The sequence below is a fragment of the Triturus cristatus genome, chromosome 12 (genome assembly GCF_964204655.1).
Source record: "Triturus cristatus chromosome 12, aTriCri1.1, whole genome shotgun sequence".
Lineage (NCBI taxonomy): Eukaryota > Metazoa > Chordata > Amphibia > Caudata > Salamandridae > Triturus > Triturus cristatus.
Genome location: NC_140595.1, coordinates 21,400,517 through 21,423,570, shown reverse-complemented (window position 1 = coordinate 21,423,570; position 23,054 = coordinate 21,400,517). Strand labels below are relative to the sequence as shown.

Below are 23,054 nucleotides of genomic sequence, written 5' to 3'. Positions count from 1 at the left end.
TCACTGAAAAACCATAGGTTTCAGGGATGTTATAGTTAGTTGGACATTTGACTCATATCAAACCAGAGAAATTCCCCTGTTATAGTTAGTTGAGCTAACTATATAACTCGCGCCACTGCAATGCACTGCTGATGACGTCACATATTACATCATTCATGACATGGTCAGTGATATCACTGATGACATCACTGATGACATCTCAAATGACATCACTGATGACATCACTGATGACATCATCCAGTGAATGTGTGTTTCTATAAAGTGTAAATATGTTTTATATATATATGCCAAGGTGTATTGAAGAATGAATGGGTGTATAAGAGTCAGGATGGATGATTAAGTAGGTGTGTGACTGACTGTATAAGTGAGTGATTAATTGTGTCTTAATTCATGTGTTAGCGACTGATACAGACATTCACACAGTTTAGGTTGTCAGTTGGTGTGTAAGCAGTTCCATGGTTTGGTTAGCAACTAAATGAGGATCTATATGAGCTATTGATTGCTTGTCTGAGTGCCTGTATGGGTGCCTGAGTGTCTGTGTAGGTGGGTGGGGGGTGTTACTGTGCATAGATGTGTGAGTGGATAATTCACTGGGTATATGTGTTCATGTCTGTATCTGTGAAGGGCTGTATGGCTTAGTGAGTGTGTGTATGAGTGTCTTGGTGATGCCTCAGTGGTACATGTGTGAGTAACTCCATATGTGAAAGGCAGTATATATGAGTGTTGGACTGTATAAATGACTATATGTGAGAGTGAGTGATTGTGAGAGTGCCTGTATGGATTAGTGTTTGCTTGTATTAGTTATTGTATTAGAGTCTAAGTATGTGTTAGGATATGTTTAAATAAGTGACGTGGGGTGTGTATAACTGTACAGGTGAGTAAATTAAAGTGTGATTGATTATTTCCATTACTGACGAGGTGTGTGAATAATTCTATGAATGAGAGGCGGTGTGTGAGTGTCTGTATAGATATGTGACTGGATATGATAATGCTGTATTGATGGCTGACTGTATGTATGAGTGACTGTATGGGTGAATGAATGTATGTGTGTGTAGACCTAGGAATTAGTGAGTGGATATGTACTAACTGATATTGGTGTGTTCATGGTTTCAAATATTATAGTCTGTATTTTAGAGTGGGTGTATCAAGTGTTATATTAGGGTCTGATAAGGTGCATCAGATATTGACTTGGATGATGTCATCAGTGATGTCATTTGAGATGTCATCAGTGATGTCACTGACCATGTCATGAATGATGTAATATGTGACGTCATCAGCCGTGCATTGCGGGGGCGCGAGTTATAGTTAGCTCAACTAACTATAACAGGGGAATTTCCCTGTTTTATATGAGTCAAATGTCCAACTAACTATAACATCCCTGAAACCAATGGTTTTTTCAGTGAATTTCAAAGGCTTTTTAAAAGCTAATTTCTAACTATAACGTGCCTGAAACCTATGGTTTTTTCTGTGAATTTCTAAGGTTTTTTAAATGCTAATTTCTAACTATAACGTGCCTGAAACCTATGGTTTTTTCTGTGAATTTCAAAGGTTTTTTAAATGCTAATTTCTAATTATAATGTTCATTAAACCTATCTTTTTTTCTGTATTTTTTAATTATCAACCCATTCTCAACTTGGTGAAAACTGCAAATCTCACCACTCTTCCATCGATACCTTACGCCAACAAAATCACCACAAACGAGAGCCACAACTAACGCTAATGAAATGCAAAGTAGGCGTTCCCGTGCAAAAAAAACACGAAAACACCACTTCCCCATATTTTCAACGACCAGCCAAATCTGCAATGTGATCCAAAAAGCAGGCGATAAGCCGAGTTAGCAGTAACAAATTAACATCAACCTTTAACTGGTGTAAGGAGGTCGACTATCTACTCCGTGAATTGGACCCAACTCACAGCCACATCTAAAGACCAACACGTGATAGAGCTACTGATCATGCAGGTCTGACACGTAACAAGACCACAACACCCAGCGCCACCACCACCAGAACCTCCCCCACCCCGCACCACCCCCCCTACTACCACCAAGGCAGCGCAAAACAGGACAACGGACCTTCCCAAAACACCATGCTCCTCAGCCACACAATAGCTGAATGTTGGGAGATGGGGCAACCAACTATATATGAAGGAGGCAAGTCACCCTTCAACAATAAAGCACACAATGCCAAGTGTAAGGCTGATGTGCTGCACAGACCTCACTATGCAAAGCACAAACCTCTCCATGTGGAGATATACTGTTGATACTTGTAGTGTAGTGCACAGTGGACGCAACCATGTTACCTCAGGAAGTGGAGAAGATCTTGGTCATGTAGCTGTGTTGTCCCCCCCTGGAAGCGGAGTGGGCTGCTCCAACGTACGCTACTCTAGCGTAGCAGTATGAATAAATAGGCCAGGCCCTAGGCGTGGTTCACTTGAGGGAAGACCAACGAGTCTGTCACAGCGGCGGCCCTCACCCTGGCACGTGGCTGCCGCCATAACCGCGGGCCTTGTGCAGGGACCACGTGAGCTCTGTGTATGAGGTGCATTGCTTCCTTTTCCCTCGACGGGTGGGCGGTGAAGGCTTTTGAAGTGGTTGAAAATAATTTTGGCCGCAAAATAATGCCTCAGATGTGTTGTTGTTCTGCATCAACGACAGGATCACGCGACAGAGGCTTACTTACACCACTCACATTTTGAAAGGTGCCATAAAGAGGCACTTTTTGGGGTTGTTTGATGGAGTGCTGTGGGGTGATGGTGTGCTGCATATGTTTTTTGATTGTGGGTGCATTGTACATGTGTTGTTAAGGATGCAGGTTGCCCTATTTTAAGGCATAAGTACTATGCTGTGCCCAAGGCAGGTGTATGTCCCGCCTTCTCCGTCCCATGGCCTAGGGTGCTCGGGAGCAAGCAGTAGCGCCATCTGTTTCCAATTATTGCGACCGGTCACGTTAATTGGAAACAGATGGTGGTTGCGCTGGCCCTGGTGCACTTTTGCTTGTTTCTAAAGTTACTGAGTGACAAGGAGGATCTTGTACATCAATGGAACACTGACTTTTACGACAGCCCTCGAGTCTATGCTATGTCTGTGCACACAATAACACGAAATATGCTTTTAAGGCCAATTTACAACTGCTTTGGGGGGAAATTATTCATTGCATGCTCATCTAAGTCTCCTTCTGAGGCACATACGTTTTCATTGAAATCCTAAAGCCTTAATTTGCTGTGTTGGATCATTACTAACTGAGCCATACATTTGTTTAAAATTGGGTGCTATTTCTCCCTTTTTGGACCTTCGGTTGTCGGGAAAACATTTTACACTCCTAAAATGTACCAGCCCCAGGCTGTAAAAGAATAACGAGCTTTTGTTTTTCTGCACCGATTGTGCGAGGGTATCCGCTTACTTCTTTGCATATAATCTTTAAATGTGTGCAAGACCCCTAGCATTTCATTTATACACTAGTTTAGGAACTTTGCGTAAGCTGGTAACAGACCAGTGGCGCCACTGTGACATAAGGCCCTCTTTAGACTCCGCAGGACGCCGAGCCCCCACAGATTTGTCAGACACTGTAAAACATGAAATATGCACGTACCTATTCTAGGAATATTATACAAAAATAAAAGGTTATTTATTGTTGCATATCTATTAGTTCATTCATGCAAACACTTGAAACATTGAAGAGTTTTGCATGCATAACAGAAGGCTAATGTGACTTTAGTTGATGCTTCTGTGGTACAGAAAACAAGCATTGGCATAGACAATAGCTTGCGCCTTTGGGACCTTATAAGTGTTTAGCCATGCAACAGTTGATGTTGTTGCATCAAGGATACTGTGCTGCATACCTAAACACTTATAAGGTCCCAAAAGCGAGACCTATTGGCTATGCCAATGCTTGTTTTTATAGCCTCCGGTCTGCGCCGGGCCGGAGGGCTGAGGTGGATTATACAGTGGCGGTCCGTCCATTGGGGGCGTTGGGGCTTCCTCGGCGTCTCTGAACTTAAGTAAATTCTCAGTTTACTTAAGTTCAGAGACGCTGAGGGAGAACTGTCAGTCAGTATGACGTTGGACCGCCCACCCCCTTCAGAGTCTGAAGGGGTGAGCGGTCTGGTGTCATGTTGACTGACAGGCAGCCAGCAGCACACAAGTGCGCATGAGTGGGGATGGAGGGCGATTTTTGCACCGTGCCCAGTCATGCGCACTAGTGTTTCCGAAGTCTGGCGCATGCCCATTAGGAGAGCGAGGGTTGAGCCAAGGCTCAAACCTCTGTCCCCTAATAGGTTGGCGGGCGGAGCGTAAGCCTGCTCTAAGCCAATCCTGGTGCTGCTCCAGCACCAGGATTGGCTGAGAGGGGTCAGATGGGCTGCGCCTGTTCCAGTGAGTGAGTGTGTAGGCGGCGGCGCCAGAAGTAACGGACCTGAGGCGAGGCGGCGCGGACCCGGAGCTGCTCAGGACAGGTAGGATTTTATTTTTAAAAAACCACCCCCGCGCGACCCCCCCCCACACGACACGAGCCGCGACTGTCTCTAGATGGAATCATGATTCAGATTTATGGACACAGACGCTCGTTGATCAAGAGCGCATTAGCAGTCACGCCAGCGATTTTGCTTTCAATATTCACATGAGGCAAGGTTGGATCAGGGTGTCAGCATATTTCCTCGCAGTCGCAGCATAAAGAGTTGATTTTTTGTGTGTTTTATGCTGAATATTTGTAGAAGTCGTGGAGTAAGTAGAATATTTGTAGAAGACGTGGGCTACTTCAGAGGACACCATTTGGTTGCGACTTGCGATGCATTACTGTGTTTGTTCAATACGTGTTGGGTTATGCAACACCATCAGGGTACAGTGTTAGTGCGGGGGAAGGAGGTTATGTTTGTCTGTAAGCTGTGAGACAGTTGGTGGAATTCTCAAAACATGGTGGATGTATGCACAAAAAACATTGGCAGATTCTGGATATTTTGAGACTCTAAAATGTCTTAAAAAAAGAGTATGTTCAAATAACTTAACAAGGCTCAGGATTGTAATACTAAGTGACTGACTTTTCGCGATGTGAGCCTACTCCTGGCAGTAGTAACTACCTCTAGCGCGCCCTTGCGCCTGCAGCGTGCTCTTGCACAGGAATGTTGTGTGTTGGCAAACTCCCTCAGTGCTGTTATTACTTAGCACATTAATATAAAAGAGCATCACTGCTGCAGGTTTATTAGTGGAAAAACACAGACTGTATCGGGCAAACTGTACGTAAATATATATTTTTAGATGAGAATCTAAGCCAAAAATACCATGTACGTTGAAGCTGGCAGATTACTGGATCACAGACCCGGTACGATGGACCAAAAGCATGGACCCAGGGCATTGGAGCTTTTGGCGGTAAAAACGGTGTACTATATTTGAATTTATTTAGTTTAGACTGCAACAACTTGTACTGAAACTCTTCCGACCTCCCTCTTCCTAATGTTAGCACCAGAAGCACATTCTTATTATCCTGCCATGTATGCGCTAGTCTACACAGCCCTGCGAGAGACTCGATTTCAAAAGTGCAGTTTTCATAAGGCATATATGGAATGGAGGGATCTCTGATGCAAACAGAGCACTTGCCCCTTTTCTGCTGTTAGCAAAATGATTGTAAGGATGTTTACAATGATTGACCCGCTGTGAAATCCAAGGTCACAGCTTTTGACCCGTAGGTTGGGCACAGATTTGCGAAGTAGGCGCACTAATCATCTGAGTACCTTTGTTAGCAGGAAAGACGATATGAATCACGGGACTGAGAATGTCATTTGTAAGAAAAAATGTGAGTTGTGCAATTTCTGGCAAAGAAATAGGCAGTTAAAAGCGAGAGAGTGTACATTAACTTGCTAGAACGTTTTAGCCACAGAGTGTGTGTTTTACATCCGTGAAAATGCAAATAATACCATCAGACCTCTTACAGATGGTGCTTACCAAGAGGCTTTACTTTACATAGTGAAACGAAATGACTAAGTAATAGATGCACAGAAACATGACCGTCGATGACATAACTCACTTGGTTGCTTGAGCACTGCAGAGTCTTGGGCCTGAATTGAACGACCCAGATTTAAATGATGATGGGTTGACTCAGACTTTCATCCGTATCAAATTGATGAAATGGATAGGTACTTTTGAGCTACAGAAGGGGCCGAGGGATAGCATCACCGAGAGAAGCGAGGCGGAGCAGAATAGAGAGATGTAGAGGACCAAGACAGAGAAGGATCTTTGTAGATCAAAGGGCAAGCAGAGTTTGGAGACAGAAATCAAGACGATGGAAAGGAGTGTGGGGTAGCTGCGTTCAGAGAGAGAAATCACAAGAAGGTGTGAAGAGAACACACCTGGGCTCTGAGGAGGTGAAAAAAGGACTAGCATGCTTGTGAGGGATCAGGCTTGTGGTACTGGGAAGAGAGTGCCATAAATCCATAGTGCGCTTTCCCTGCCAAATCGTTTTCACCAACCCTATATGTAAGGGCAGGCCTCAAGGATGCGTACTAAAAAGCATTTCTGTGCATCCTAGCAAATTATTGCACTCCAGGGCTTACATGATGATAATTGTGATTTGACTCTAGTTTATCCAGCATTAAGCAGCCCGTGGGGAAAATGAGCAATGTTATCTTAGCACGGTTAATGTCAGATGTACATTTTGTTATTCCCTTCAACCATGAGCGGTGCAAGTCCAGGTCACTTTCTACGCTCGCTCGCCATAGTTCACTCAGACACAACGTGTACGCCGTACCACTTTCAAATGTCACCAGCCGCCACTGGGATTATACATTATATTGCAGTGGCTGGATGGCTCACTACAAGAAGTTTAGGTGTCTGACTGGTCAGATCTCTCACATTCGATTTACCGGTTCATAAGGTCATGTTTTCGGTTTTTATGGTGCAAATTTTAAAGAAAGATAGCCCTCGTTTGCCTCTCATATCTCGTAAACGTGTCTTCCCGGCCACAATAATGTCGGGATCGGATTAGTTCCACGAACTGTAGCTCGGTTAATCTAAGAATTATGAGCGCTAATCCAGCTGATTCCTAATTGGCTATAGGTAATCTTTGGGCTGGACGGTAGGACGCACATTTCCCCATGAAGACGCCAACTAACACTGTCAGTGTTGTTGCTTCAGTCTCTCTGCCGCGCCCTCCGGTTGGTTCGCCGTGCTGGCTCCAGCCCCCTTCAGACCAAGCTCTCTCTCCATCATAAGCTGATCTCTGCCTTCATCCTCTCATGCTGGGTGAGTCTGCGAGGCGGAGGTCGCTGGCCCGGGGTCCTAGCAGCCACACAATGGAATACTCTTCCTCGGAGACAAGGCCAGACCATGTGAACGTCAGGAAAACGTCAAAACACATCTTTCCTGATGATTGCAGGCGTCTGCAGCGTCCTTCCCGGTCATTCTAGGATCAGGGCCAGCCGGCCAGGACATTCTTTTGGGCAGCAGACCAGCAGATGGTACTTTAGAAGTGTCTTCAGCATAACACAGCAAGCCCATGTACTGGGCCCCGTAGATAAGAGGGTATGGGGGATGGACAGGGGCACCCGGCCGAATCCGACAGGGAACACTGAAGATGACATACTATGCAGACTGGCGTGTGCCACCCGGTGACGCCACCTGTCACCTTGTGAAACGTGATCATCGAATGTAAACGTATAAACTTGGGACAATAATTGTAAATCTATAAAAACAGGCCCATAAAAGGAGCCATTGCCGAGCTGAAGTAACTCTGGTACAAGAGAAACGAAGAGGTAAAGGAGATAACGATGAGGAGGGCTGGGGCCGCCAGGAAAACCTGAGCAGTGAGAGGGGGCGGGCGAGGGAAGAGAGATGGAGGAGAGCGAGTGAGGAGATAGTGAAAGAGGGTGTGGTAGAGGATGGACAGGCAGAGGGGCTAAGGGAGAAAAGAGTGAGAGGGGAGGGAGCAGAAACTGCAGAGACAGGTGTGAGAGAGGATGGCCAGGCAGAAGGGCAAAGAGAGAGAAGAGTGAGAGGGGAGGGAGCAGAAACTGCAGAGACGGGTGAGGGATCACAGAGTGGAAGGGAGAGAGTGCGAGGGAGGGAAGAGGAGGGAGAAAAAACAAGAGGCCATGGAGCACAGGGAGGAAAGGTGAGGTAGAATCGATGAAAGAGAGTGGGGCATAAGGCGATGGGGTAAACCTGTGACGGGCCAGAGTATCGATGAGAGAGGGGGTGGATGGAGTAAGCACGAGACGGGGCAGGGTATCGACGAGGGAGGAGTTGGGTTGAGTAAGCACGAGATGGGGCAGAGTATCAATGAGGGAGGAGGTGGATGGAGTAAGCAAAAAATGGGAAAGGGTATCCATGAGGAAGGTGTTGGGTGGAGTAAGCACGAGACGGGGCAGGGTATCGATGAGGGAGGGGGTGGATGGAGCAGGGCACAAGTCAGGGGTACACGCACGTACACGGCGTCCACCCACTCTTTTCACAGGGTGGACGCCCCCTCCCCCCCTGCCAAGAAGTTGGACCCCTCAGAAATATGCTGAACTTGTCCCGGTGTAATTTTCAGATACCTGGACACGTTCAGCAGCGCCTGTACATTGTCTGCTTTCGATTCCTTCCCAGCAGCAATGTACAGGCAGTGAGGGAGATTTTCTTTTCACCTTCAGCCGGGCTGAACTTAAGCGGCCATCAGGCTTTCTTTTGTTTGAATATCCTGACTGGAGGCGGCAGTGGCTTAACAATAATTGAGGGGGGCCCCTGCAAGGTACGTGGAGGGGCCCCCTCCGGACTTCCTCAGGAGCTCTCTTGCTGAAGTGCTGTGCTGAGGTGACCCCCTGGAGCTTGGCCCCCCTGCACTGCGGGGTGCTGGGGGGGGGGGGCTGTTTTACGCCCCTGGGAGGCAGCCAGGAACCTCACACTTGAATGTGAATGTAAGGGAGGGGAAACAAAGGCACACAGCTTGTTATCTCTTCACAGGCACTTAGGAGAGGCATCATTTTGCCTTTGTGCATTCCCTGTATATAAGAGATGCATGCCCAGTGAGAATGTTGGGTATGTTTGTCTGTCTCAGTATTTACTCAAATAACAATTTCAATAGCACATTTTTTTATTTCTTTTATAGTGCTATGCAACCCAATGCAGGGTGTCAGAGCTCTTTACGTAACATACACATTATGCATAGACAATAAATCATGTACATGAGAAAATCAATGTACAAGATGAGTTACATGAGACAGTGAGGGTTACAAGGTGTAGGAGTCACATGTCCTTCTTTCCTCACTGTGGTCTTTTACAAAGATACCAATTTATGAGCTGCAGGTAACAAAAGGATCTCTACTTTAAAACCAGCAACCCACTTTACTGTCTACATAAAATAAAAATCTGTCATCTGGTGCTAGATGATGTGCTTTGCAGGAGACACATTTACCTTCTTTAGTACTTTGATTCAAATCTGGGACTTTACAAAACACAGATCTCTCCAGCACGTGCGTTAACCATCAGAGTTATCTCACCATTATTACTCTTCCCTGAGATTTACTGGCCACCTTCACAGCAGATGCCTTAACCCAATCAAATATTTTAAAATGTAGAATTTGCAACCAATTAAGCATAACAGATCTACTGCCATGCTTCTCCTTGTTGCCAATTTCTTTGTGGCAGGGTTTTAAAAAATGTATGTATTAGTTGAGGCCCAGATTTTGCATAGGGATTGAGACACTTTTTTGGTACAACCTGAACACCAAATCTCATTTGTTGAATATCATAATGCGCTTCAATGTACGCTTCAATGTACTCATGATATACCTGATAAAGATATGTGTGAGGTCTTAATATCTGATGTCACTTCTTGTGATGTCACTTCCAGTGAGGTCACTTCCTCTGATATCACGTGCAATGTCACGCATTGTGACATCATGCACTGTGATGGAGCGCATCATGATTTCACTTGCATACTGCCTAACCTGGTTAGTCCCCCCAACATCTTTTTTTAGGACTTGTGCCCTGGGATGGAGTAAGCATGAGGCGGGGCAGGGTATCGATGAGGGAGGGGGTGGATGGAGTAAGCATGAGGCGGGGCAAGGTATCAATGAGGGAAGAAGTGGATGGAGTAAGAACGATACTGGGCACAGTATTGATGAGGGAAGAAGGGGATGGAGTAAGAACGAGACGGGGCAAAGTATTGATGAGGGAAGAAGGGGATGGAGTAAGACGGGTCAGGGTATAGATGAGGGAGGGGATGGATGGAGTAAGCATGAGACAGGGCAGGGTATTCATGAGGGAGGGGTGGATGGAGTAAGCACAAGACGGGCAGGGTATAGATGAGGGAGGGGGTGGATGGAGTAAGCACGAGACAGGGCAGGGTATTGATGAGGGAGGGGGTGGATGGAGTAAGCTTGAGACGGGGCAGGGTATCGATGAGGGAGGGGGTAGATGGAGTACGAACGAGACGGGACAGGGTAAAGATGAGGGAGGGGGTGGATGGAGTAAGCATGAGACGGGGCAGGGTATCGATGAGGAAGGGGGTGGATGGAGTAAGCATGAGACGGAGCAGGGTATCGATGAGGGACGGGGTGGATGGAGTAAGCACGAGACGGGGCAGGGTATCGATGAGGGCGGATGAGATGTCCACTGTCAGCTCAGGGACTTTTACACGTGCACTTCGTGCTGTTCATTTTCATGTTTCCACCAGTGGCACAGGAGCTTAGTGAGGCTGCTAGCTCAGCATACCCCCCTCACCATGCCTCTGATCTAGGGGAAGATGGTGGGAGGGGCGGTCTCCATGCCAATTAATCCTTGGGACTCTCTTCTGTAGGGGCCAGGGAAAGGCGTCAGCTCTCAGGCCATCTCACATGAAATATTTGACTGGCCAAGGGAGTCTGTGCCACAGAGAAATGGGGGTATTTTTCAGGCAGGATGGAGGTGTCTCTAAAAGGCAGGTATAGCTTAGATGGAGTGGGGCATGTACCTGCACCCCCCCCACACCCAAGACTTTTGTGAAGGTCTAATTTCCTCATGATCTCCCTCCACTGCTGTACGTTTTCACGTTCCCCATTGTAAGAATGCGCCTTCAAGTCCCAGAATGCTCAGTACTGTTGGCTGAATTACTAAAAGGCCTTGGCTGACAAGTCACCCTCATGTCATAGACACAGTTGTTAGAGTGTTCGAAGCTGACAAACCTCACCTTTTGTGAAGGCGGGCAAAGTTTTCAGACTTCACCAGACTTTTTTTGTTCGTCAAAATGTAGCTTCTCCTCAGTGTAACCACCTGCCTGCAACTAGATATCCGGCCAAGATATGACAGTTAACAGTGATTGCACCCCACCCTTGACTCGGTAAAACAACTTCTATAAATGCTGGTCTGATAAGGTGCATAGGTTTTGTATAGCACCATTATGCCTCATTTCAGCAACTTCAGAGCAACAAAGACAATGTAAGAAACAAATCGATCAGTAAGAAGTAATGTGGGAGGCCATAAACCACCCCTGGCACCAGGGTCGGACTGGCCTACTGGGCTAACACGCAATGCCCGAGGGGCTGGTCTGAAAGGTCAGTGTGTGGGCTGTTTTTTTGGAGGTCTGTGGGCCTGTTTCATAGTCTCATGGGCATGTTTTTATCGTTGATTTCCCTTATATGCCCACAAACATTGCCTGTGGCAAGCACAAATTCACGCAGTCTACCATACCTAGCAAAACATCGATGCAACATGTCTTTACAAGTTCAAAACTGCAAAATTTGTAATTGTGGGCCACTTTTTAGGTCTCGCCTAGGCAGCGCTTGCGCTGTCTCTTCGAGACATGCTGAATTCAGGTATGGACTTTAAGGTCTGCTCCTCGCCCAACACAGGGTTGTTTCTGGGATCTCTGCTATTTACTGGCTCAGTTCTATCCCCACAGAGTCACTCAGGCTCCACACAGAAAACAGCAGCAGGTTCCAGGGTGTGCGTTTCGGGGTCAGGACTCCCTTCCAGGATCTCAGGCTCCTCACACCACCTCTCCAAGTCCCTGGAGAAACCTTTGCCCTCCAGCGATTTTATATTCTTTGTCCCGGGAATTGTCCCTCAATAGCTGGGCTCCATCTCCCACCTTCTCTCCTCCATATCCGCTCACGGCGTTAGTCGGCCACGTCCTTCGGTCACCACTCGGAGGGCAGGGGGCACCGGGGAGAGTCACCTGCTATCAGGCCGTGTGCTCGCAGCCTCCCAATTCCCAATAGACTACTTTGCGTGGGCCACGCCCCGTCTCCTTCTCAGGACCGCGCCTCCAGCGGCTCTCGCAAGTCCGATGCAAACTGCTCTCTGGAGGCCGCGGGCGACTCCTCTCTCTTGCTCAGAGCTGTCGATGTTCAGCCTGGGCCCAGAGAACACAGCGGGGGATTGGCGGCACCCAGCAGGTACTGTTATTTTGCGGATTAGTGCCAGATTAATTATGTCGGGAGACAGCCCGATATGGACCCATTTCAGTGTCTGTTCTAAAATACTGCAGGGTCTGAGATCGAGCCCACTTAAAGCCCTGGCCGCAGATGCAAATTTAGACACACAAAATATTTGGCTAATGGCGCAAAAGGTTTAATATTTAATATTCTCCCTGTGTTTAGCTCCCTTGAATTAAAGTGAAAAATACTGAAGTGAAAATGTAGCTAGCACAGAGACACCTAGCATATGCATGCATTTTTTTTAGGCTTTTGTAGCCTTTGCAATAAGAAAAGAAATTCTACTAGTGAAGGAAGAAATGTTTGCGCTCGTTCCTTAAGCCACTGGGTAATGGAATTCCTATATTAGGACTTAAGGAAAGGATGCAGTACCACAGGCTGGTACCGCCTTTGGTATTGCACCCTTCCCTTCATTAGAGGAATTTCTTTTCTTATGCTACCGCTGGTATACATTTTAACGAAAAAAACATTAGCATTTGCAACACCAATAGCTCACATTTTCACTAATGGCGTTGCAAGTGCTTGTTTAACTATCTGATTCGCAAATGGGGGACACTTTTATTTTGGCGTCTGAGCCCATTTTCTGCCCCAGTCCCACACTGCCTGGCACTCCTGAAGCACTACTAAACCGGGCTCTGTTTGTGAGGGACCTGCACCAGACCAGGTGCCAGGGCTTTAAATGGGCAGGCACTTTTGGGTACTGAGTGTCTGCAGTCCTAGTCTCTGGGTCCCCTGATGTGGAGTCTCTGCATTGCAGAAGCGCTGCACGGGGCCTTTGCGGTGTCAGCCACAAGGACTGCTGTCAGCTTACTCCAGAGCTGGGCTCTCATTAGACTGGTTACTTGGGGGGGGGAAACAAAGAAGGAGGAATGCTTGAATTAATCTTTGCCACTTGTAATTACATGGGGGCTTATGCCAATACATAGAGACACACAAAAACTAGATCTGAGTTCCTTCTGCTCTTGCAGAGGGTAAGCCCTCAGCAGTTTGGTTTAGTCTCTCAATATTGGGGCAGAACCAAAACTGGTTTGCAGATGCCTGGTTCCTGTCTACAGTGGCAGATTAAACAAAAATATGGGCTAGAATGCAGACCAAAAATAACACCAGGGGCTGATATTTTTGAATTCCTTCAATCACCTTTTCTTCATCCCCTCTGGGAACTCTGACTATGATAGGCATGCTCAGATCAGAGGTCTGTATTCACAGAACTCAAGATGCACCTCACTATTGAGGTACAGGACCAAGAATTTCTGGGGTTGAGTGAGTTACCTTCCAAAGGCGATGCTGCCTAGCAGTTCAGTCTGGATTGTCCTTAAGAGATCATCCGGGGTTGAACGAGTACCTTACACAGGCGATGCTGCATAGCAGTTCAGTCCGCACTGTCCTTACGAGAACATCTGGGGTTGCATGAGTCACCTTCCATAGGAGATGCTGCCTAGCAGTTCAGTCTGCACTGTCCCCAAGAGAACATCCGGGGTTGCATGAGTTACTTTCCACAGGAGATGCTGCCTAGCAGTTCAGTCTGCACTGTCCTAACGAGAACATCCAGGGTTTCATGAGTTACTTTCCACAGGAGATGCTGCCTAGCAGTTCAGTCTGCACTGTCCTTACTGGGCTGGAGCCAGGACTGGTTTGGATATGTAAGTCCCTGTCTGTAGTGGAGCAGTAAGCAAAAACTTGATGGACTGGAATGTAGCCTCAGTGAGTATGCCTATTAAATAGTAGTCGTAGCATAGTGGTCCTTAGACCCCTCTTTAATGGGCTGATCTGATCAGGGGCTGCTAGGAGCAGGCAGGAATGAGTCAGTGAATAAAGGTGTGAGTACCATAGGCGTCGAAAAATGCATCTGTAAGGGACAATCCAGGAGGGAGTGCAAGCTTAGCGAAGACAAGTCTAAGGGAATTCGATGGATTACAATGAGAAGGAAGAACTTTGCATCCCTGATTTGTTCCCACTTTAGAGTTCCAGAAGAAGGGTCTGCGGCTTGCAGAATGAATGAAGAATGAATTAGATGGGTAACCTGGTGGCCCCTAAAGATCATTTCTTACCCCCATCACAGCACCACCATCCTCTCGCCAACAATCCTCTCACTTCCATCCCAGGTGTTACATCCTGGATTAAAAGATTTGATCTCGGTTTGCGCCTCAAGATGGGCACAGTGCCGAAGATGCTTTCTTGCTCTGTGCACATTGCATCTTCCTGTGTGATAAAAAAAAATATGATTCTTCAAACATCAAAAGGGAGATATGATCTAATTCTTTTAAGATCCAGACGTAGCAAGCAAGGGAGCTGGGTGCTAATCCCAGCATGGGCCCTTTCTGAAAGTCGTAGGGTTCAGGGCAGGCGACTGAATCTCTCTGTGCCTAAAAAGTTGTAAATGTGTGCAAGGGAACTGGAAGATTCAATGTGTAAAGGTACAATTGATGTACACGCTGCAGTGTTAGGAAGCGTAGGGCCCGCAGTCCGTGCCTCCATGGCTATGTTGACTGGAAGGGTTTCCATTTTCTGGGAGCACGTGGCAGGTCCGCTTGCAAGATGGCAATTGAGTTGTGTTTCCATGTGTTGTCCCAAGGTCCTTTGCAGGTCAACTACCATCGTGGCAGTTGGACCATTATCTGACAGGGAGTTATCCCAAACCATCATAGCTACCTTCCAGCCATTTTTAAGGTGACTCGATATAGGTTTGTTGAGCGATATCACTGCACAGATTACCCAACAAGTTGCTATTTTAGGAACATTTGGTAAGCATTGTATGTAGTGTGATAAACACCGAGATATCAACCTGACAGTGGTCCAGTAGTATCTGGCCTCTACCGGTCATGTGTTTCCTTTTTCTGGGCTGTGATCTGTAAATAAAAAATATTGCTTGCAGTGGTTGATCATTAAGCTTTGGGTTCTACTCCTGCAAATCTAGATCTTACTAATGCTGTATTCTGCCACTTCGCTATAACCCTGGCGGTTCCTGGTTGGTCAGTCCCTGCCTTGCAATCAGATGCAAAGGCCTGAAAGGGAGGGATGTGGCATGACTTTCTAACTAGGGAACCAGGTTCATGTCTGGCCGTCGGCTCAACATCCTGCGAGTCTGAGCAGATCGCGTGCTCTCCTCGTGCCTTAAAAACAGAAGAACGATCCGGCCTTGTGTGATGTAATTGCTCCAATGCCTTTGAACCAAGTTTGTGCTATCTAAAACTGCAAAAAATAAACATAAAAGGTTCAGCCTCTGCCGAGATAGTTTACCTCAGCAAATAAAAGATCCAGAATGCGTTCCTTCCAACAAGCCAGTATAGACGCCTGACCCGCGCACATGGATGAGAACCGAGAAGGGGGGTTAATTCTTTTGTGTTTCTTCTTCTGGGATTTCATGGAGCTACTTTGCGGGAAATCTCACCGCGATTCAGGCTTCTGCTGGGAGAGGAACGTGGGGTACAGAAGGAGGATGTGGATGCTACAGTTTTTCAAGAATTACCTAATACTCTTCAGTAGAAGCTCGTTCCTCACTGCCATCACAGACTTTGAAAGGTTACAAAGTGAGTCCACCGTTATTTTTGCTCCTGTGCAACAACGTGACGAAAAGGCTTCCCAAGTAACTGATCAGAAAGATCCACTGGACTGTCCCTCGCTCCTTCATTACCAACCAAGTAGAATACACTACTCTGGTCTCAACACTGGTCTCATTTATTTCAACAGAGTTTACCTATCTGCCCAGTCACTTGACTCGGGAACTTCGATGAATCTTCAAACCTTGGGCTTCACTGGCCACCTAACCTTCAACGGAGCATCGCTATCTCTCATATCACCCGCCACCTAACCTTCAACGGAGCATCTCTATCTCTCATATCACTGGCCACCTAACCTTCAACGGAGCGTTCCTAATTCTCATATCACCGTCCACCTGACCTTCAACGGAGCATCTCTATCTCTCATATAACCGGCCACCTGACCTTCAGCGGAGCATCTCTATCTCTCATATCACCGGCCACCTAACCTTCAACGGAGCGTCCCTAATTCTCATATCACTGGCCACCTAACCTTCAGTGGAGCATCTCTATCTCTCATATCACCGGCCACCTGACCTTCAGCGGAGCATCTCTATCCCCCATATCACCGGCCACCTGACCTTCAGTGGAGCATCTCTATCCCCCATATCACCGGCCACCTGACCTTCAGTGGAGCATCTCTATCCCCCATATCACAGTTATCTCTCATATCACCGGCCACCTAACCTTCAGCAGAGCATCTCTATCTCTCATATCACCGGCCACCTAACCTTCAGCAGAGCATCTCTATCTCTCATATTACCGGCCACCTAACCTTCAACGGAGCATCTCCATCTCTCATATCACAGTTATCTCTCATATCACCGGCCACCTGACCTTCAGCGGAGCATCTCCATCTCTCATATCACAGTTATCTCTCATATCACCGGCCACCTAACCTTCAGCAGAGCATCTCCATCTCTCATATCACAGTTATCTCTCATATCACTGGCCACCTGACCTTCAGCGGAGCATCTCCATCTCTCATATCACAGTTATCTCTCATATCACCGGCCACCTGACCTTCAGCGGAGCATCTCCATCTCTCATATCACAGTTATCTCTCATATTACCGGCCACCTAACCTTCAACGGAGCATCTCTACCTCTCATATCACCGGCCACCTGACCTTCAGCAGAGCATCTCTATCTCTCATATCACCGGCCACTTAACCTTCAGCGGAGCATCTCTATCTCTCATATCACCAGCCACCTAGCCTTCAACGGAGCATCTCTATCTCTCATATTACCGGCCACTTAACCTTCAGCGGAGCATCTCTATCTCTCATATTACCGGCCACCTAACCTTCAACGGAGCATCTCTATCTCTCATATTACCGGCCACTTAACCTTCAGCGGAGCATCTCTATCTCTCATATTACCGGCCACCTGACCTTCAGCAGAGCATCTCTATCTCTCATATTACCGGCCACCTTACCATCAGCGGAGCATCTATATCTCTCATATCACCGGCCACATAACCTTCAGCGGACACTATCTCTCATATCACTGGCCACCTGACCTTCAGCGGAGCATCTCCATCTCTCATATCACAGTTATCTCTCATATCACCGGCCACTTGACCTTCAGCGGAGCATCTCCATCTCTCATATCACAGTTATCTCTCATATTACCGGCCACCTAACCTTCAACGGATCATCTCTATCTCTCATATCGCCGGCCACCTGACCTTCAGCAGAGCATCTCTATCTCTCATATTACCGGCCACCTAACCTTCAGCGGAGCATCTATATCTCTCATATCACCGGTCACATAACCTTCAGCGGACACTATCTCTCATATCACGGGCCACCTAACCTTCAGCGGAGCATCTCTATCTCTTATATCACCACCCACCTAACTTTCAGCGGAGCATCTCTATCTCTCATATCACCGGCCACCTAACCTCCGGCGGAGCATCTCTATCTCTCATATCACTGGCCAGCTAACCTTCAGCGGACCATCTCTATCTCTCATATCACCGGCCATCTAACTTTCAGCGGAGCATCTCTATCTCTCATATACCCGGCCACCTGACCTTCAGCGGAGCATCTCTATCTCTCATATCACTGGCTACCTAACCTTCAGCGGATCAACTCTATCGCTCATATCACTGGCCACCTGACCTTCAGCTTTATCCCTACCTCTCACATCACATGACCTTCAGCGGAGCATCTCTATCTCTCATGTCACTGGCTACCTAACCTTCTGCGGATCATCTCTATCGCTCATATCACTGGCCAACCTGACCTTCACCTTCATCCCTAACTCTCACATCACCGGCCATCAAACCTTCAGCTTCATCCCTACCTCTCATATCACCGGCCACCAAACCTTCAGTGGAGCACCTCTTATCTTTCATTTCACTAGCCACTTTATCTTCTGCAGGCTATCCCTAAGTCTCATATCACTGGCCGTGTCACCTTCAGCACAGCATCCCTAACTCTCATATCACCTGCCACCTAACCTTCAACGGAGCATCCCTAACTCTCTAGCACCGACCACCTTACCTTCAACGGAGGAACCCTAACTCTCATATCACCGGCCACCTAACCTTTAACGGAGCAACCCTAACTCTCATATCACTAGCCACCTACCCTTCAGCAGAGACTCCCTAGCTCTCATGTCACCGGCCACCTAACCTTCAACGAAGCATCCGTAACTCTCATATCACCGGCCACCTAACCTTCAACGGAGCAACCCTAACTCTTATATCACCGGCCACCTAACCTTCAATGGAACAACCCTAACTCTCATATAACTAGCACCTACCCTTCAGCAGAGCATCCCTAGCTCTCATATCACCAGCCACCAAACCTTCAGCGGAGCATTTCTATCTCTCATATCACTGGCCATCTGACCTTCATCGGAGCATCCCTAACTCTCAAATCACTGGCCACCTGACCTTCAGCGAAGCATCTCTATCTCTCATATCTCCGGCCACCTGACCTTCAGCGGAGCATCTCTATCTCTCAAATCACCGGCCACTTGACCTTCAGCGGAGCATCTCTATCTCTCATATCACCGGCCACCTGACCTTCAGCGGAGCATCTCTATCTCTCATATCACCGGCCACCTAACCTTCAGCGGATAATCTCTATCTCTCATATCACAGGCCACCTAACCTTCAGCCGAGCAATCCTAACTCTCATATCACTAGCACCTACCCTTCAACAATGCAACCGTAACTCTCAAATCACCGGCCACCGAACCTTCATCCGAGCATCTCTATCTCTCATACCACTGGCCACCTAATCTTCAGTGGAGCGTCCCTAGTTCTCATATCACTGGCCACCTGACCTTCAACCGAGCATCCCTATCTCTCATATAATGTCCACCTGACCTTCAGCGGAGCATCTCTATCTCTCATATCTCCGGTCACCTGACCTTCAGCGGAGCATCTCTATCTCTCATATCACCGGCCACCTGACCTTCAGCGGAGCATTTCTATCTCTCATATCACCGGCGACCTGACCTTCAGCGGAGCATCTCTATCTCTCATATCACTAGCACCTACCCTTCAACGGAGCAACCCTAACTCTCATATCACCAGCCACCAAACCTTCAGCGGAGCATTTCTATCTCTCATATCACTGGCCATCTGACCTTCATCGGAGCATCCCTAACTCTCAAATCACTGGCCACCTGTCCTTTAGCGTCATCCCTGCCTCTTGTATATCACTGGCCTCCTGGCCTTCAGCAGAGCATCTCTAACTCTCATATCACCAGCCGCCTAACCTTCAACGGAGCATCCCTAACTCTAAAATCACTGCCACCTAACCTTCAATGGAGCATCCCTACCTCTCATGTTACCGGCCACCTAACCTTCAAAGGAGAATCCCTTTCTCTCACATCACCGGCCACCGAACCTTCAACTGATCATCTCTATCTCTCATATCACTGGCCACCTAACCTTCAGAGGAGCGTCCCTAACTCTCATATCACCGGCCACCTGACTTTCAACCGAGCATCCCTATCTCTCATATCACCGGCTACCTAACCTTCAGCAGAGCATCTCTATCTCTCATATCTCTTGCCACCTAACCTTCAGCAGAGCATCTATATCTCTCTTATCACCGGCCACCTAACCTTCAGCGGAGCATCTCTATCTCTCATATCACCGGCCACCTAACCTTCAGCGAAGCATCTCTCTCTCATATCACCGGCCACCTAACTTTCAGCTGAGAATCTCTATCTTTCATATCACCGGCTACCTAACCTTCAGCGGAGCATCTCTATCTCTCATATCACCCGCCACCTAACCTTCAGCGGAGCATCTCTATCTCTCATATCACCGGCCACATTACCTTCAGCGGAGCATCTCTCTCATATCACCGGCCACCTAACCTTCAGCGGAGCATCTCTGTCTCTCATATCACCGTCCACCTAACCTTCAGTGGAGCATTTCTATCTCTCATATCACCGACCACCTAATCTTCAGAGGAGCGTCTCTATCTCTCATATCACCAGCCACCTAACCTTCAATGGAGCATCCCTACCTCTCATATTACCGGCCACCTAACCTTCGATGGAGCATCCCTACCTCTCAAATCACCAGCCATCTAACTTTCAACGGAGCATTGCTAACTCTCACATCACCGAACTTTCAACCGAGCATCCCTATCTCTCATATCACCGGTCACCTAACCTTCAGCGGAGCATCTCTATCATATCACTGGCCACCTGACCTTCAGCGGAGCATCTCTATCTCTCATATCACTGGCCTCCTAACCTTCAGCGGAGCATCTCTATCATATCACTGCCCACCTAACCTTCAGCGGAGCATCTCTATCTCTCATATCACTGGCCTCCTAACCTTCAGCGGAGCATCTCTATCTCTCATATCACTGGCCACCTAACCTTCAGCGGAGCATCTCTATCATATCACTGGCCACCTAACCTTCAGCGGAGCATCTCTATCTCTCATATCACTGGCCACCTGACCTTCAGCGGAGCATCTCTATCTCTCATATTACTGGCCACCTGACCTTCAACGGAGCATCTCTATCGCTCATATCACTGGCTACCTAACCTTTAGCGAATCATCTCTATTGCTAATATCACTGGCCACCTGACCTTCAGCTTCATCCCTACCTCTCACATCACCGGCCATCAAACCTTCAGCTTCATCCCTACTTCTCATATCGCAAGCCACCAAACCTTCAGTGGAGCACCTCTTATCTCTCACATCACTAGCCACCTGACCTTCTGCAGGCCATCCCTAACTCTCATATCACTGGCCACCTAACTTTCAGCATAGCATCCCTATCTCTCATATCACCGGCCACCTAACCTTCAATGGAGCATCCCTAACTCTCATATCACCAGCCACCTAAACTTTAACGGAGCAACCCTAACTTTCATATCACTAGCCACCTACCCTTCAGCAGAGCATCCCTATCTCTCATATCACCAGCCACCAAACCTTCAGCAGAGCATTTCTATCTCTCATATCACTGGCCACCTGACCTTCATCGGAGCATCCCTAACTCTCAAATCACTGGCCACCTGACCTTCCGCAACATCCCGGCCTCTTGTATATCACTGGCCACCTGGCCTTCAGCAGAGCATCCCTAACTCTCATATCACCAGCCACCTAACCTTCAACGGAGCATCCCTAACTCTCAAATCACCGCCACCTAATCTTCGATGGAACATCCCTACCTCTCATATCACCGCCACCTAACCTTCAACGGAGCATCCCTATCTCTCATATCACTAGCCACCTAACTTTCAACGGAATATTGGTAACTCTCACATCACCGGCCACCTAACCTTCAATGGAGGATCCCTATCTCTCATATCACTAGCCACCTAACTTTCAACGGAATATTGGTAACTCTCACATCACCGGCCACCAAACCTTCAACCGAGCATCTCTATCTCTCATATCACCGCCACCTAACCTTCAGCGGAGCATCTCTATCTCTTTTCTCACCGGCCACCTGACCTTCAGCAGAGCATCTATATCTCTCATATCACCGGCCACCTGACCTTCAGCGGAGCATCTCTATCTCTCATATCACCGGCCACCTAACCTTCAGCGGAGCATCTCTATCTCTCATATCACCGGCCACCTGACCTTTAGCGGAGTATCTCTATCTTTCATATCACCGGCCACCTAACCTTCAGCGGAGCATCTCTATCTCTCATATCACCGGCCACCTGACCTTTAGCGGAGTATCTCTATCTTTCATATCACCGGCCACTTGACCTTCAGCGGAGCATCTCTATCTCCTATCTCACCGGCCACCTGACCTTCAGCGGAGCATCTCTATCTCTCATATCACCGGCCACCTGACCTTCAGCGAAGCATCTATCACTTATCTCACCGGGGAAAGGGAAAGACTTATGGCGCAATCCTTCTCAGGTAATGCGACTAGAATTTGGAATTCGCTACCTCCAATCCTTCGTATCACCACCTCCCTCTGCATTTTCAAAACAGATCTTCAAAGTCTTCTCTTCCAAAGACACTTCTATGATTAATCCTTCTCTTCCCTGGGTCATGAGCCTGACTGCTACACGTTACTCACGAGTGCTCAATCTTGTAAATATGTATTTTTACTTGTATTACCATATTCACGTCACCTTTTCGTATTTTATAATCTTTAATGTATCTTTAACTAGTTAATTTTTAACTTACCCTACTTGTAACTTACCCCTCTTGTGCCTCCGTTTCATATTTTATAATTTTTAATGTATCTGTAACATGTTCATTTTTAACTTTCACCACGAGTACCTATAAGTAGTTGTACCTACTTCCATGCTACTTTCTTACCTTATGTAATTTACTTCGCTCTATTGTAAAGCGCGCTGACACCTCTGGGTAAAGTTTGCGCTAAATAAATAAATAAATCTAGATTGTTTTCCAAATGTTGAATATGCATAAAGTTTTCAAATTGTTGAACCTCACATAAAAGCTCTTTCTGCTTCCTATTGTACCAGAAGATATAAAAAGTAGATGGAGCATGCATTTTTGATGTGAGACTTTCGTAATTCAGTGACCTGTAATGGCAACGGTTTTACTATAGTTCCTGCTTTTGAGAGTGGCAATCATTAGATTCGGATTATTACCCTAACATAAACAGGCTTGTGGGACGTGCCGCAATTTCATTAACGAGCCAAGAGACACCCTGTATGC

General features: G+C 47.3%; 1 protein-coding gene across 1 annotated transcript in view; it reads right to left on the bottom strand.

Moving 5' to 3' along the window:
- Nucleotides 1-23,054, bottom strand: part of LOC146772237 (occludin-like) — a 78,742-nt gene that overhangs the window by 37,427 nt on the left and 18,261 nt on the right. Inside the window, exons 3-4 of the mRNA XM_085636984.1 lie at nucleotides 15,161-15,224; nucleotides 14,470-14,577 (exon numbers count right to left, since the gene is read on the bottom strand). Of these exons, the coding sequence (XP_085493110.1) occupies nucleotides 14,470-14,577; nucleotides 15,161-15,224 (172 nt within the window). The remainder of the gene's footprint in view (nucleotides 1-14,469; nucleotides 14,578-15,160; nucleotides 15,225-23,054) is intronic.